Source organism: Primulina tabacum, chromosome 3 (genome assembly GCF_025594145.1).
Source record: "Primulina tabacum isolate GXHZ01 chromosome 3, ASM2559414v2, whole genome shotgun sequence".
NCBI classification, from domain to species: domain Eukaryota; kingdom Viridiplantae; phylum Streptophyta; class Magnoliopsida; order Lamiales; family Gesneriaceae; genus Primulina; species Primulina tabacum.
In genome coordinates this window covers 19,377,097-19,392,084 of record NC_134552.1, presented here as the reverse complement: position 1 = coordinate 19,392,084, position 14,988 = coordinate 19,377,097, and the positions used below count along the sequence as shown (strand labels likewise).

The 14,988-nt window shown below is 30.9% G+C and overlaps 2 protein-coding genes across 2 annotated transcripts; one reads left to right on the top strand and one right to left on the bottom strand.

The window, feature by feature from the left end:
• The first annotated feature begins 1,956 nt into the window (after positions 1-1,956).
• LOC142538558 (putative calcium-binding protein CML46) lies at positions 1,957-2,424 on the top strand. The gene has a single exon (XM_075643869.1). The coding sequence runs from the start codon at positions 1,957-1,959 to the stop codon at positions 2,422-2,424; it is 468 nt and encodes a 155-aa protein (XP_075499984.1).
• Positions 2,425-4,498: 2,074 nt separating this feature from the next.
• LOC142540966 (photosynthetic NDH subunit of subcomplex B 4, chloroplastic) lies at positions 4,499-6,195 on the bottom strand. The gene is made up of 6 exons (XM_075647482.1): positions 5,953-6,195; positions 5,804-5,848; positions 5,353-5,512; positions 5,018-5,073; positions 4,854-4,925; positions 4,499-4,718 (listed from the first exon to the last, which is right to left on the bottom strand). The coding sequence occupies exons 1-6, from the start codon at positions 6,037-6,039 to the stop codon at positions 4,587-4,589; spliced, it is 552 nt and encodes a 183-aa protein (XP_075503597.1). The 5' UTR covers positions 6,040-6,195; the 3' UTR covers positions 4,499-4,586.
• Positions 6,196-14,988: the final 8,793 nt, after the last annotated feature.

Sequence of the window (14,988 nt, the reverse complement as noted above, 5' to 3'; positions counted from 1 at the left end):
ATATACATTAACAAGAACAAAATAATCAAATTTCAGAACAATACAATGACAACGAGCACTATATCAAAATCACGAGCTTTAAGATGCTCACATATGCGTTTTGAAAACTTGATCTAATGCAACCACGAAATAAATACTTTAACAAGCAATTTCATGACAATTTCAATAAACAAAACAAATTATGGGCAAAAGAACATGATAGTTATCCAAGCATTTCAAAATAATTATTATTTCACTGAAGCGGACAAGCTTATGAACATAAACCACATAACAAATTCAAGAACAACAACCTAAAAATTGGGAATAAACAAACAAATGACAACCACGGGAAAAAATTATGAACTTACAAATATTATTGAAACATTTCGAATACATATATATTCTAATAGAAAAATTACTAATTAGCTTCTTATCAAATTAAAGAATAAAACTATAGAAATTGGAGATACACAAACTAAACTCGAGAATTATAACAAAAAATTATGAATTTAAGAATCCTCATTTAAAAATTTCGAAAACATAGCCAAGTAAAACAAACAAAATATGTAAATAAGAAAAGTAGCAACACAATTGACACCAAAACCTTAAAATATTGAGACAAAACGAACACGATCGATATTTCAAAATAGGGACAACAAATCAACAATAAAACTCTAAAATTCTTAGCTACTTGTGAAAAACACATTTTGGTCGATTTATAAAATGGAATACAGATTTCGCTGAAAAATCGAACATTTTTTATCTATTGTCCTTCTTCACCTTCGGCGATTTCGAATCCTTAGTAGCACCTGCCACTTCCTTCGCTTTGAAAGATTTTTTTCGCCTTCATTATGGGTGATAGTATCTGTATTACCAAGCTTGTCACGGAAGATCAATATTTTCTCTTGTCCAAGATGAAGTTGTTTGAGCGGGGGAAAATAACTCATTCACAATATTCTTCCTTATTATTGATTATTAAAATATTATCATAAATGCTATTATCGGGATTCAAAAAAAAATTGAGGGCAAATTCGTATTTTTTCCAGAATCAAGGAGCTCAAACAAAGAAATAAATGTTGACACAAGGACTGAGTTTGCTGTCGAGGATTTATTGATCGTTTTCCCTTTAAAAAATCTTGATTTTGTCCCCATGGAACTTTTCTTTATTCGCAAGTGTAGTTTGTATATTTCAATGAAATCTAAACATATTTTAAGGCCTTGTCATTTGTATTTGATAAGTTGTACCAAAAATTGAAATTATCCTGAATGATCTAAATGTGATATAATCTAAATGTGATACGGGTGTTTGAACTGCTATACAGTATATAAAAATTCGAATTTTACTGTTACCACCAGCTATAACTTTTGATAAAGAAACTGAACATTCAATCATAGATGAATGATCTTTTAGACGCGTACTTATAAGTAGATCAAATTACATGGCATAATTTCTATGGACGTGTCCTTACTGGCTAGCAATTGCAAAGTATAAGTTAATTTAATTCACAGCTTATTTAAGAAAATAATGTAAGTTTTCACCCACTTTCAACAAGTTCGAAATGTGTGTTTTTTTAATTACATGTCCTAGCTAGTTGGAAGCATTATGAATCATAGGATGCCAGTCTTCGGAGTATTTTGTAAGCCAGTCTCCTCAAATTAATGCCAAACAAGTCACTCTCGACAAGAAAGCTTTTTAAAATTTTCAAGAAATTTCTCCCATCTTTCTAACATTAAGTTCCTATATAAAAGGGCACGTCATGCGACGCAAATTGATCAAGCATCCACACAACTTAATTAGTTCATATTTATGCGATGGAATCGAAGATGTCAGCAAGCATAGGTAACATTGCATCAAATCTTGTTTCATTTATATATGTCATCTTATGGTGTGTACTCTTCAGCTGGATATTTGCATTCCAAGACTTTTACTTTTGCTTCCTACCCATAATGCGATCTCTACCTCGACTCTTCCTCCACATGTCGAAAGGTTGTCGGGATCTATCCCAAATATTTTACGTGAACCATGATATTCTAACTACAGAATCTTGTTTCGAGCAAACAATAGTTGCCCACGTCGACGCACCAACGAGCGTGAACTTCGAAGATGTCGAAATAATCTTCGAGAAACTGGGACTGGACTCCGGTGCTAGAAAGGGAAACAAACGCAATAAAATGATAAGACAAGGGTCAAATATTGAGGTTGGAAGTGTGTTTGATAAAGTCCAACCTTGTTTGGATGAAGTGAGAGAAGCATTTAACATATTTGATGCAAACAATGATGGTTTCATAGATGCAAATGAATTGGAGAAAGTCATAAACTCAATGGGATTCATGAGATTCTCTAGAGAAGATTACCAAAGAATGATAATGGCTTTTGACTGTAATGGTGATGGGAAGATTGATTTTGAGGAATTTGTAAAGCTAATGCAGGATTCCTCTTATTAACTTGACTACCAATTTTGCTTTTTGTTCTTGAATCTTTCAACATTTTGATTTCCATGATATTATTGTAGAAAGAGTCATCTAGATATATAGGTTGTAAATTACTTGGTAGATTCCATTTTATCCATATGTCAAGCATTAAATAAATGTTGAAAGCTTGTGGGAAACATTATTAATATTTGACTTTGTCCACATTTGGTTATACTTTTACAAGTCTTAAGCCATTGAGACAAATGGATACAGATACTGTTCACTCCTGAAATCCTACCTAAGTATAAAAATCAATAGATGAGTTACATACACATCTATAACTTGAACAAATATGTCCAGGTAAATGTTGCGCCTTCGAGAGCGACTAACGCTACTCCCCCCACGACTTAAACTTGGCTTTCTTCATGGTTAATAATCCAACTCAAGGTAACTCGCTCAGCATTTCTTTAGAGATCAAATCGTTCACATTACCATCCTCAGATGAATTTCGCACCGCGTTTCTTGAAATCTGACCAAACGAGGCCAACAGCTACCATTCATCCAGACCTTTAACCCGACCGAGACTACATTGATCAGTACCAACGCACCATGTTTTGCTAACATTTCCTTCAGTTTCTTGATCTGTTCTTGAAAATCAAATCTCGGATTACAAATCTCATCGTTCAAGAACAAGATATAGAATATATGATTTGATCGAAAAGGATACTTAGAGTTGCATTAGTGAAGCTGAAGCTGCATACCGTTCCCTCCACACCTCTCTGTAGAATCTAAACAAGGGCAAGACAGGAACATTCATGGCGCAGCGCGGCACATGACCTCATGTTTTCATAGCTAACTCGAGAAACGTCGAATTCGGGTTCCATTTAGCCAGTTTACAGATCTGTTAAATTTTCACTTAATTGTCAATGACTTAACTAAAATTCTATGGACAGGAAGATATTATCTAACATTCATCCGCATGGCCGCAAGAGGTTAAATAAGATGAAAAGAAAATACCGCATCCGAAAACCATATTGCACCTAAAACACCAAAGTTGGCCTTTTAGCCCATCGTTTGAGGGCCTAGTTGAATCGTTCATTGGGTTTCCAGGATGTTTTACTGAGATTTTTAACATAGAACTATTGGTCAAACAGCTCCTCCAATATTCAATAAACATGGAGCATTTTATTAAGTTGGTGATCCCACTATTCCATGTATGCAAACATATACTATTTCATTTGATTAGGTTGGTACTAAATGTGTAAACGAACCGAGCTGGTTCTCGTACTTTTTGAGTCGGTCAAAAAAATATTTGATTTGTATTCGAATTTATCGAACCTGTTCGAACTTTTTGCGAACCGAACTCGAGCTCAAATTATATTGTATGATAATTTGCGTGTCGCTCGTGATCCTTGATATTGTATTATTATTTATTATAATATAAATAGGTATTAAATAAATAGATTTCGAACCTTTCGATTATATATTTTCGATCAATAGTTCAAATATTTCGCGAACATGTTCGAATCTTTCAAAATGAACTCGAACCCGAGTCGTAATTCAAACCGAACTCGAACCAAAAAATTTACATTTTTCGAGTTTCGAATTGAACTCTACCTCGAATATATCTATTTTGAGCCGAATTGGTACTTTAAATTTTTTAGCAAATTTGATTCGTTTATACCCCTAGTTGTTACCTTCTTTCTGGAACCATATTGCTAAATTCTCAACCCACGCATATAGATAAAATGTAGAAGCAAGGGAAAACGCTTTTTTTTGTTCCATTAATTTGACCAATTTGAGTTTTTGTTCATTAAGTTGTAAGTTTGATTATGGTGTATTAAATTTTAATTTTTGACTATTTTTTTATCGCCAACGTGGCATTTGATAAATCAACAATTTTCGTCACGTCAGCATTTTTCGATATCATGTCAACATTTTCCGATAGCGCAACGATATTTTCCGATACACATCAGTAATTATGCTAATTAAAATAGCTGAAAATTAAAAACTAATGTATCGAACAAAAATTTGAAAACACATCACTTATATGGTATTCAAATTTTCGATTCTAACTAATTATTAATCACTCTTAGGTCCAGTATACTTCGATAAATAATATATAATTTAAAATTAATTTAAGAATCGTCAAGTAAATATAAATCAGAAATTTACAACATTATAAAGGATATATATCATCTAACGAGCTCCTCTTCTTTCTTGCCCGCTTCTTCCAACTCTCTCAAGCCCCCAACTTTCTGCTCGATCTCTTCAATCAACTCCTCGCGCCACAGCTCCGCCCTCGATGTTTCTTCTAGCTCTTCTTGCTGCAACATCCACGTTCAATCCATGTTGTTTATTATTTTTACAAATTCACTGTCTTTTGTGAACAAAAACATTATATCTCAATTAATAAATACTAACTCTATAATTTAAAATTTTATTAAAAATTGTGTTAGTACCTTCTCATAGACCCAATGTCCTGTACCATCTCCTCCATCTTTCCTGTAGGCTTCTGAATCATAATATGGATCCTAAACCACAATTTTGAGGGGGAACTCGACTTGATGAAACACAGAAATATCAGCCAAACATTATAAGAAAAGAGGAAAGAAAAATAACATACCTTTGTGGCGCCATAGAAACAACATCCCCAACATGTGAACATGATGTAGAACATATCTATATATTGAAGAGAGATCGTGTGACAATACAAGAAGTTGGGAAAGTCTGAGATCCTCCGTTGGATGTCAAGATTCACTCGGAATCCGCCATACTAAAATTTTCAAATCAGGACTCGATTCTTAACTTGCTTAAAGTAGCCGAATCGCAGGCTTCGTCGACTAACTTATGAACCATGCATCACATTCTCATGAAAAATCGAGTTTTTAGTACGTATGTGATCAATAATGTCATGTAACTAGCATGTACTATATAATTAATTTGTTTGTTAATACTTACAAACATTCTTTATGGTATGATCGCTGAGGTGCCAAATTGATTTGTGTGTGATGAGGTCTCTTTGTCCTTCCATGTGTTCAACCATGACTGCCATTAATGGCCAATCTGGTACAGCATTCACTATAATCCTTGACACCCTTTTGCTTTTTCCACCTCCAATCTATTAGAAAATCAAGATATTTACCAAAAGCTGGGGTTTCACTCAACTAGACAATCCAACAAATTTGCCATCTTATCCTCATCCAACAATTTATCATCACATCCTTTGTTAATTTCTCAAATTTACAAGATGAAAGTATACTTTATTCTGAAATTATAGTATATTCGACTGTAAAAATTTAGACAGATGGAGACTTGGGACTGTGGACACATGCTGTTATATCAAGATAAATCAAGCAAGAAAAATGAGAATAAATTACTACTAATCCACTGAAGGGGTTAATTTAGTTACCTGATGCCCGCCATTACCGAACCTCGAACTCGAGCATTGCCTCAGCTGCATCAAGAAACAGCCGAAATATATATATTCGTCGAATTCAAATAAAAGGAATTACGTGATATAAGAAATGGGAAAACGATGTTATGTTATAATATCCTTACGGGTTTTGAAAATGGATATAAATGTGGTATCGCTATTTGCAGAGAATTATTATGGATGCAGGGTTTGAGAAGTGTGAGTGAAGCCATGTTCTAGGATTGAAGAGAGGAATGGTGAAAGGCTGTTGAATTGCGGTTCTTTGTTTTCGGTGTGGATTGGATAAGACAGGTATTTGTGTCCACTCTTCTTTTGTTTTAGCAAATTTTTTTGTTTATTTGGTCCTTGATTTCTTGTGTGTTTTTTACAACGTTATCCTTGGATGGAGTAAAGGATATGTATACACACACAGATAAAACCTCACTTGGAGCAATTATCTGAGAAAATATTTTGTTATGGATCGAACCAAAGTAATGTAAGGGTCGGTAGCAAAACTAGGCCTGAACAAAAACTTTAAAAAAAAAGGACCTCACAACCAAAAAACGCATGATCCAACGTGTGGGAATTGGGAAGACGTGGTTTTTGTGAAAAATAAGGTAAGAGTGATATCTCTTTTTCTTGGGAAAAAAATTGTAAAGGTTTGTTTGCGCAAATTATCCAGTATTAATGTGAATGACAGATTTCGAACTTAATGATTCAATCAAAATTTTCCTGAAATCTGGACGAACATACGTCTCCAATCGAAATTATAAAAGATAAAATAAAATGTAAAAGAAAAATGTGATATATATAATTGGATGGTTAGATTGTGTTCTGGCCCTGGGTCACATTACTAAAGTAAGTAAACGAGAGTATAGGCCACAACATTCATCAAATTACCAAGCCTCGTGTTGCTCCTTGCTCAACTGGTTTCAGTTCTTGACGGGTCGATCGACTCACTCGATTTTCCGCCTTAGGATAGTGGTGGCCGATATCCCAAAGATCGACTCTTCTTGATCTGCATTTGGGATCCCGACTTCTCCTCCACACTTGGGAAATTCACATGTTGTTTCCTGATTAATGCTCTCGTAGATATGTCTCTATTTTTGCTGAGTCGCAGCCTGCTCGTGAATTCTTGATGTCTTAGAAATTGGAAGTAGAACAAGTCGTATCCATGCGCTCCATGAATTCCATTCAATAAACACACTCTTCCAAATAAAATAATAACGATAATAAACAATCCACCAGATTAATTCTGTTTCAAAAAAGAGCAAAAAATTTAAAGCCAAAAGTGGACCATCACAAATCAATTTATTTTTCTGATGTGTTGGTAGACAACCTGAAAACTAAAGAAAATCCGCTCCAAGTGTTCGAGTTGGTGAAGGTGGTGAGTTGTAAGTGGAGTAAGGGCAAATGATAAATAGCTTGATTCCATCGATCAAAATTTGACTCGATCTTGATTTGATCAAATTCGAGTAGCTCGACTCTTCACTTCATTCTATTTCGCATGTTACTTGAGTAAATATATGTTATTTATTTTTTTTATTCATATAAATACAAAATTTAAACCCTAAAATTATCTACAAACATTTTCGAGCTTTTCAGGCGCGAGCTCGGGTACCTCGATATTTTCACGAGCCAAACTTGTAATTGAAAATTCAATTGAGTTCGAGTTAAAGTCGAGCTCGAACCTACAAAATTTAATTGCCTTATCTGGTCAACTTGATATTTTGCTTTTGTAGAAGTTGAAAGTAAATTGATTTCATATATAATACTTTCTAAATTCTAATTCCAAAAAAAAAAATAGTCATAAAAAACTAGAAATAAATTTGTGGTGGGGGTGCAACTTCTAAATTGTGCATATTTTAAGATTAGTGAACATGTGGCGACCAATTATTAGTTAATAGTAATGGAATTGTTTGTTTTCCTTGGCGTAAACATAATATTCAATTCGAGTATACGTGAATTGCTGACATTTTGTCTTTCTCCAATTTTATCAAATATATACTCTATTTTGTCGATGGCTTGTAAATGGTCATAAGTTTGGTACGAAATTATGGGTTTGAAACTCAATTGTAACAAGGCCAATAAAATTATGAAAATTTAAAAATAAATGTTGGTACTGAAAAAGAATCTCTTAATCAACTAAGAAATCTTTTTAAAAAAATTATTGATAAACTTGCTTGACAAAAACTTGTGTGAGACGGTCTCAAGGGTCGTATTTTGTGAGACGGATCTCTTATTTGGGTCATCCATGAAAAAGTATTGTTTTTTATGCTAAGAATATTACTTTTTATTGTGAATATCGGTAGGGTTGACCCGTCTCACAGATAAAGATTCGTGAGACCGTCTCACAAGAAACCTACTCGTTCTACTTTATACATTATATTAATTAGAACTATCATAATCAATCAATATTGATTGATTATTGATTTATTATATTAATTCCCGCATATGGATTGATCGTATCACAAGTTGGGCTATATATACCGGGAAAAAAATCAATTATTAATACAAAGTTTCTTATTAAAAATCAAAATTTTAATATTTTTCTAAGTCTTAAAGAATTTATTTTTAATATATATATATATATATATATAGTTATTGGTGCCCGGATTAATTAACTAAACCAGGGTTAAGTTTGTGATTATCAATGGATAGAGGCATATAACAATATGGGACCATATCTTTTTTGTAAGCTTTTGGGAGGTAGATATATTTCAATTCTCATATCTCACGATATTAATATTAATTTCATAATAATAAATGATTATCATCAACTTTTCTACATACGTTTATAATTTATTCCAAAGAGGTGTCAGTCATTTCCAAGCATCAAACAAGATATGCACAAATAATTGAAGAATAATAAACACACACTCATATATATATAAGCATGTCTCATGTGCAAGAATCTCACAAATTTATATTAATTAGACGGTTCGATTTTATATATATTTTCAATGAAAAGCAATATTTTTTATATAAAAATTAATATTTTTCACTTAAATCATCATATATTATACAATACTTTTTTATAAGATAAAAAATCAAGAATCATTATTTTGAAGTGAAAAATAATACTTTGAATATAAAAAATAATACTTTTAATGGATCGAATACTTTTCACTCAAATCAGTATATATTACACAATATTTTTTCATAACATAATTAAAAAATGATATTTTACGGTGAAAAATAATATTTCGAACATAAAAAGTAATAATTTTCTTTGGTCAAGTTAATTCGGAGATTTTTTTCACAAAATTGACTTGTTAGACGATCTCACAATAATTTTAATGCACATAAGGGAAGATTTAGCGTAAGGTGAACGTTGGTCATGACCCTCGAATTTTTTTTAAAAATTAGTAATTTTTTTTTAAAAAAATGAATATATAACTAAATGACCCCTCCAAATAATTGAAAAGAGTGTGTGTGACACTTAAGTTCAAATCTTTCATGATCTAGTAACTTAGATTTTTTGTTTTGGTTTTTTTTTTTTTTTTTTTGCCCCAAACCACTAAACTATTGTATATTTTTATTTGACACCGATAATCTCCTACGTTACGTGGCGCGGCTCATGTAAAAAGAATAATATCTTTTATTACACACATTAAATATTCATAAACAAAAATAATGGCAAACGAAAAAAAAATTCCTCTCATTTTGAACTATTGGAGGTCGTCTTGCATTATTTTTTCCTTTATTTTTTACAAGATGAATTTTAATTTGAGTAATATAGGCTTAATTCTCGTCAAATGTGTCACAAACTAAAAAATCAGTGTCAAATAAATCATATTCGATTAATTTAATGGTTTCGGGCAAAAAAATATCAATACAAAAAAATCCAAGTTATTGTGTGAAACCCAAACTTTGACAAGTTAGAGGACTACATATTCAATGTTGAGATGAAGTTGGTCATGTTAATGTCAGCATTGATAACTTTATTATATGTTCCTACAATGATGAGATAACGTTGAAATATTAATTTTTTATTATATTTCAAAAATATTGCACATAATTGAAAAAAATTACAATTTCACATAAATGGGAAAAAATTACGCATAATTAAAATTTAAAACGTAATTAAGAAAAAAAATTACTTTTACTTATAATTAAAATTATAAATAATTAAAAGTAAAATAATTCAACTATGCATCTCATGTAAACTCCAAATATGTTTGATCAAGTTATTTTGAAGCCTGTGGTACAATTCTCAGTTTGTAATATCGACATGTCGCTCCAAAAAAGTGTTGAACTCTACGATATGATCTCTTGAAGGGACAACATCTGGGGGCACATATTCACCATCTCGAGCTGAGAAATCACGATCTTCTAATATATCATCATTTCGTTATCAAAAATCATGTTATGGAAAATGATATAAGTTTTCATTATATAATATAAATCAATTGGATCTTACATGCGAAATGAATCTCTCATTATATGACAACGTGGTTTAAGTACACAAATGCTCGTTCAACATCTTTTCTCACCTCCTCTTGATATCATGCAAAATTCCTATGTTTTTGCGTGAGGGTTAAGGTCTGATGTGTAAGACGGTCAACTTGATCCATATTCACAGTGCAAATTAATTTTTTTTGACATAAAAAATAATATTTTTTTCATGAATTTGATTGGATGTGATATACGTATCGCAAAATTGATTTGTGAGACGATCTTATATGAGTTTTTGTAAAATTTTAATGAAATGAAAATATTCTATGTTTTTATTAGGCATAAAAATTGTATCCAAATACCCGCTAACCACAAAACTATAATCTTTTTTTTTTCCATAAATCTTTTTGAGTTTATGCTTCAACGTCCAAACATGATGAATTTGTTGCTAAAAATATTTTATTCTGATTTAAAAAGTTATTGCAAATCGATTGTTGTAATAAAAATATTTTTAGAGTATGCAGATAACTAATAAAGTTAGTTCAAACATTTAAAAACTATTGAAATTGTTACATAATAGCAGTATCGTTTAAATAAAACGATATGGATAGAATTGATTGTATTATTTAAAGCCGAAAGTTAAAGCCGTCCTTCATTAATCCAAGTAATGGATTGGGAGTTGGTCAACTCAAACTACACTGGACGGGCTTATATATATATAAGCATGTCTCATATGCAAGAATCTCACAAATTTATATTAATTAGACGGTTCGATCTTATATATATATTCAATGAAAAGCAATATTTTTTATATAAAAATTAATATTTTTCACTTAAATCATCATATATTATACAATACTTTTTTATAAGATAAAAAATCAAGAATCATTATTTTGAAGTGAAAAATAATACTTTGAATATAAAAAATAATATTTTTAATGGATCGAATACTTTACACTCAAATCAGTATATATTACACAATATTTTTTCATAACATAATTAAAAAATGATATTTTACGGTGAAAAATAATATTTCGAACATAAAAAGTAATAATTTTCTTTGGTCAAGTTAATTCGGAGATTTTTTCACAAAATTGACTTGTTAGACGATGTCACAATAATTTTAATGCACATAAGGGAAGATTTAGCGTAAGGTGAACGTTGGTCATGACCCTCGAATTTTTTTTAAAAATTAGTAATTTTTTTTAAAAATGAATATATAACTAAATGACCCTTCCAAATAATTGAAAAGAGTGTGTGTGACACTTAAGTTCAAATCTTTCATGATCTAGTAACTTAGATTTTTTGTTTTGGTTTTTTTTTTTTTTTTTGCCCCAAACCACTAAACTACTGTATATTTTTATTTGACACCGATAATCTCCTACGTTACGTGGCGCGGCTCATGTAAAAAGAATAATATCTTTTATTACACACATTAAATATTCATAAACAAAAATAATGGCAAACGAAAAAAAAATTCCTCTCATTTTGAACTATTGGAGGTCGTCTTGCATTATTTTTTCCTTTATTTTTTACAAGATGAATTTTAATTTGAGTAATATAGGCTTAATTCTCGTCAAAGGTGTCACAAACTAAAAAATCAGTGTCAAATAAATCATATTCGATTAATTTAATGGTTTCGGGCAAAAAAATATCAATACAAAAAAATCCAAGTTATTGTGTGAAACCCAAACTTTGACAAGTTACAGGACTACATATTCAATGTTGAGATGAAGTTGGTCATGTTAATGTCAGCATTGATAACTTTATTATATGTTCCTACAATGATGAGATAACGTTGAAATATTAATTTTTTATTATATTTCAAAAATATTGCACATAATTGAAAAAAATTACAATTTCACATAAATGGGAAAAAATTACGCATAATTAAAATTTAAAACGTAATTAAGAAAAAAAATTACTTTTACTTAAAATTAAAATTATAAATAATTAAAAGTAAAATAATTCAACTATGCATCTCATGTAAACTCCAAATATGTTTGATCAAGTTATTTTGAAGCCTGTGGTACAATTCTCAGTTTGTAATATCGACATGTCGCTCCAAAAAAGTGTTGAACTCTACGATATGATCTCTTGAAGGGACAACATCTGGGGGCACATATTCACCATCTCGAGCTGAGAAATCACGATCTTCTAATATATCATCATTTCGTTATCAAAAATCATGTTATGGAAAATGATATAAGTTTTCATTATATAATATAAATCAATTGGATCTTACATGCGAAATGAATATCTCATTATATGACAACGTGATTTAAGTACACAAATGCTCGTTCAACATCTTTTCTCACCTCCTCTTGATATCATGCAAAATTCCTATGTTTTTGCGTGAGGGTTAAGGTATGGTTTTCACAAAAGCAGCCCAAGAAGGATAAATATTATCAACAATATAACTCATGTTGTACTCGTTTTCGTTCACCTCAAACTACACTGGACGGGCTTCAACCTTTGCAAGGTATAAGAACAAATTAGACCTCTCCAGCACGTTATGTCATTGTTGAATTATGGTATGTCGACATATGAATGCCAAATCCATAAATCTCTCAATGCAATTGTTTCATTGTTGCATCATGGTACGTCAACATATGAATGGCAAATCCATAAATCTCTCAATACAACTACATGTATTATGATCGAATGTTCTTTCTAGTGTCTACTTTGATATTGTCATGTCCAAGTTGTTGGACAATTCTTTCAAGTCCAGTACATGTAATCAATGCTTCCAAGCATCCCGGTAAATTCCTTTTTAACATTTTGAAAAGCTATTCGAGCAACGTTTGCAGGTATTGGTTGCCTCAAATATTGCTCAACAAACATATCATAAACCTCTATTTAAAATCTTTTCGGACATTATAAGGTTGTCGATGCACACATCTTTGGATATTCATCAACATCACCTTCAGCGTCATATGCAACCAGTCGGATGCAACTGAAACCTTCTGAAGTGATGATAACCCGAGCTTACCGATGATGAAGAGTTTGTGTTTGCCATTAGAAATACTGAAGAATGCCTGTAAGAAAATTTTAGAGATTGTGTATGTGAAAGAAGTTGAAGATTGTGTGGAAAATGAATCAAAATAGATGTTTATTTATAGAAAAATATTTGATTTTTATAAAATATGTCGTTTAATTTTCAATTAAAAACACCCATTTTTATGTTATTTTTCGGATATTAACATAAATTTTAAATTATATTTTTTTACTTAATATATTAGTTTGATCAAACATTAATTTAAAAAAAATAAAAAAAAATGGTGGACACAGAGAATCTCCGCACGGGGACCTATTGGGGCCATCTCACGCTGAAGAATCCACGTACTTCTTAGAGGGCGAGTAATCAATGCGGGCGCGGAAGATGAGTTTCATCGTGTGTCTTCCGCGTCCGTTGCACATACAATTTAATTTACAGAAATGAAATTACAATTTTTTCACTAATTATTATCAACAGATAAAAATAATTAATTAATGGAGAGATTTGATTTTTTAAGTCTATTTAACGAAACAATATTCAACACTCATTCCTCGCTTAATCATCAATATTATTTTATTTTCTAAAATCAACATCCGAAAATTGTGATATGGTAGGTGGAATGCAAAATTATAAATTATTATTTAAATTAAATATTTTTATATTAAATTATAATATAATATCCGTACTTTAATTTCATATTGTGATCTTGACTTTATGATGATTCATACTTTTATTCTGCGGCACTTTTGGGAAACAAGTCGACTAATCTTCTAAATGTGATTTCGTTTCCCAATTTTTTTGTTTTGCTCAATGATTAAAGGTTAATGTTGATTATATAAAGAGGGTTTTAAAATTTTATTTAAAAAAAAAAAAAACTATATATGGCCTTAAATTATAAGTTTCAATTGGCTTAATTTTATGTAATTATAGATAATATATACATATATATATATATATATCAAGTATCGTCATATCATATTTAGATTGTTTGTTTAACGTGGTTTGTAGAATATTATGTTAATCCGGAAGTTTATTCAATGTACAGAAAAGATAACATCTCACGGCTATGTATTCTCACGTCATTAAAAACATATAATTAATCAAATGTTATCGTATTTGTATTTCAGTACTTTCTACCACATTTTACGAGATGGTGCCCAAGAATTGTCTTTATCCCATTGGTTATATTTGCCAAAAAAAAAATATTTTATAAGTTTGAACTTAAGATATAGGTAATTTATTGAAAAATTCTCTCTTGGGTTCTACAATTAGGTTTAGGCATAATACCACGCAATAGTGAGGTGTGATAGGTTCAATCAATACCAAAACAATTGAAAATTAAGGGTTGTTTGTACCATGTACGTATACAACACATAAGACATATGTGTAAAAACGAATTCTCAACTACAATGCACAAATTGTGCGACTTATAACAACCCCCTAACTAGCTCTCTCGTGTCGCTGAATATGTCAAAAGAATAAATCATGATGCAGTGATCGTCGAATAAAGCTATCTCGTGTCTCCGACAGTGGAGTAGAGACCAAGAAGTCAATTTCTGGGATCAAATTTTTTTCCTTCATGGGAGCAATTCACATTATCTAGCTATGCCATAAGAATATCATTTGATCAATAAGAAAACAAAATTCATTTCCAATATATAAGTATATATGACTTATGTGCAAAACCTTAATAATTGGATTCACTACTTTTGTGAAAATCCCAATTTATTAAAAAAAATTATGAAATTTTTTTGAGCAATTAACTCTCCATTAGACATGATTTCAA

Excerpts from the sequence above, each read along its gene's own strand:
- LOC142538558 (XM_075643869.1), top strand. The coding sequence starts at position 1,957 with ATGTCGAAAGGTTGTCGGGATCTATCCCAAATATTTTACGTGAACCAT.
- LOC142540966 (XM_075647482.1), bottom strand. The coding sequence starts at position 6,039 with ATGGCTTCACTCACACTTCTCAAACCCTGCATCCATAATAATTCTCTG. Across the intron at positions 5,849-5,952 it reads TATATCCATTTTCAAAACCC|CTGAGGCAATGCTCGAGTTC; the intron begins GTAAGGATATTA and ends TTCTTGATGCAG. Across the intron at positions 4,719-4,853 it reads GACATTGGGTCTATGAGAAG|CAAGAAGAGCTAGAAGAAAC; the intron begins GTACTAACACAA and ends TGGATGTTGCAG.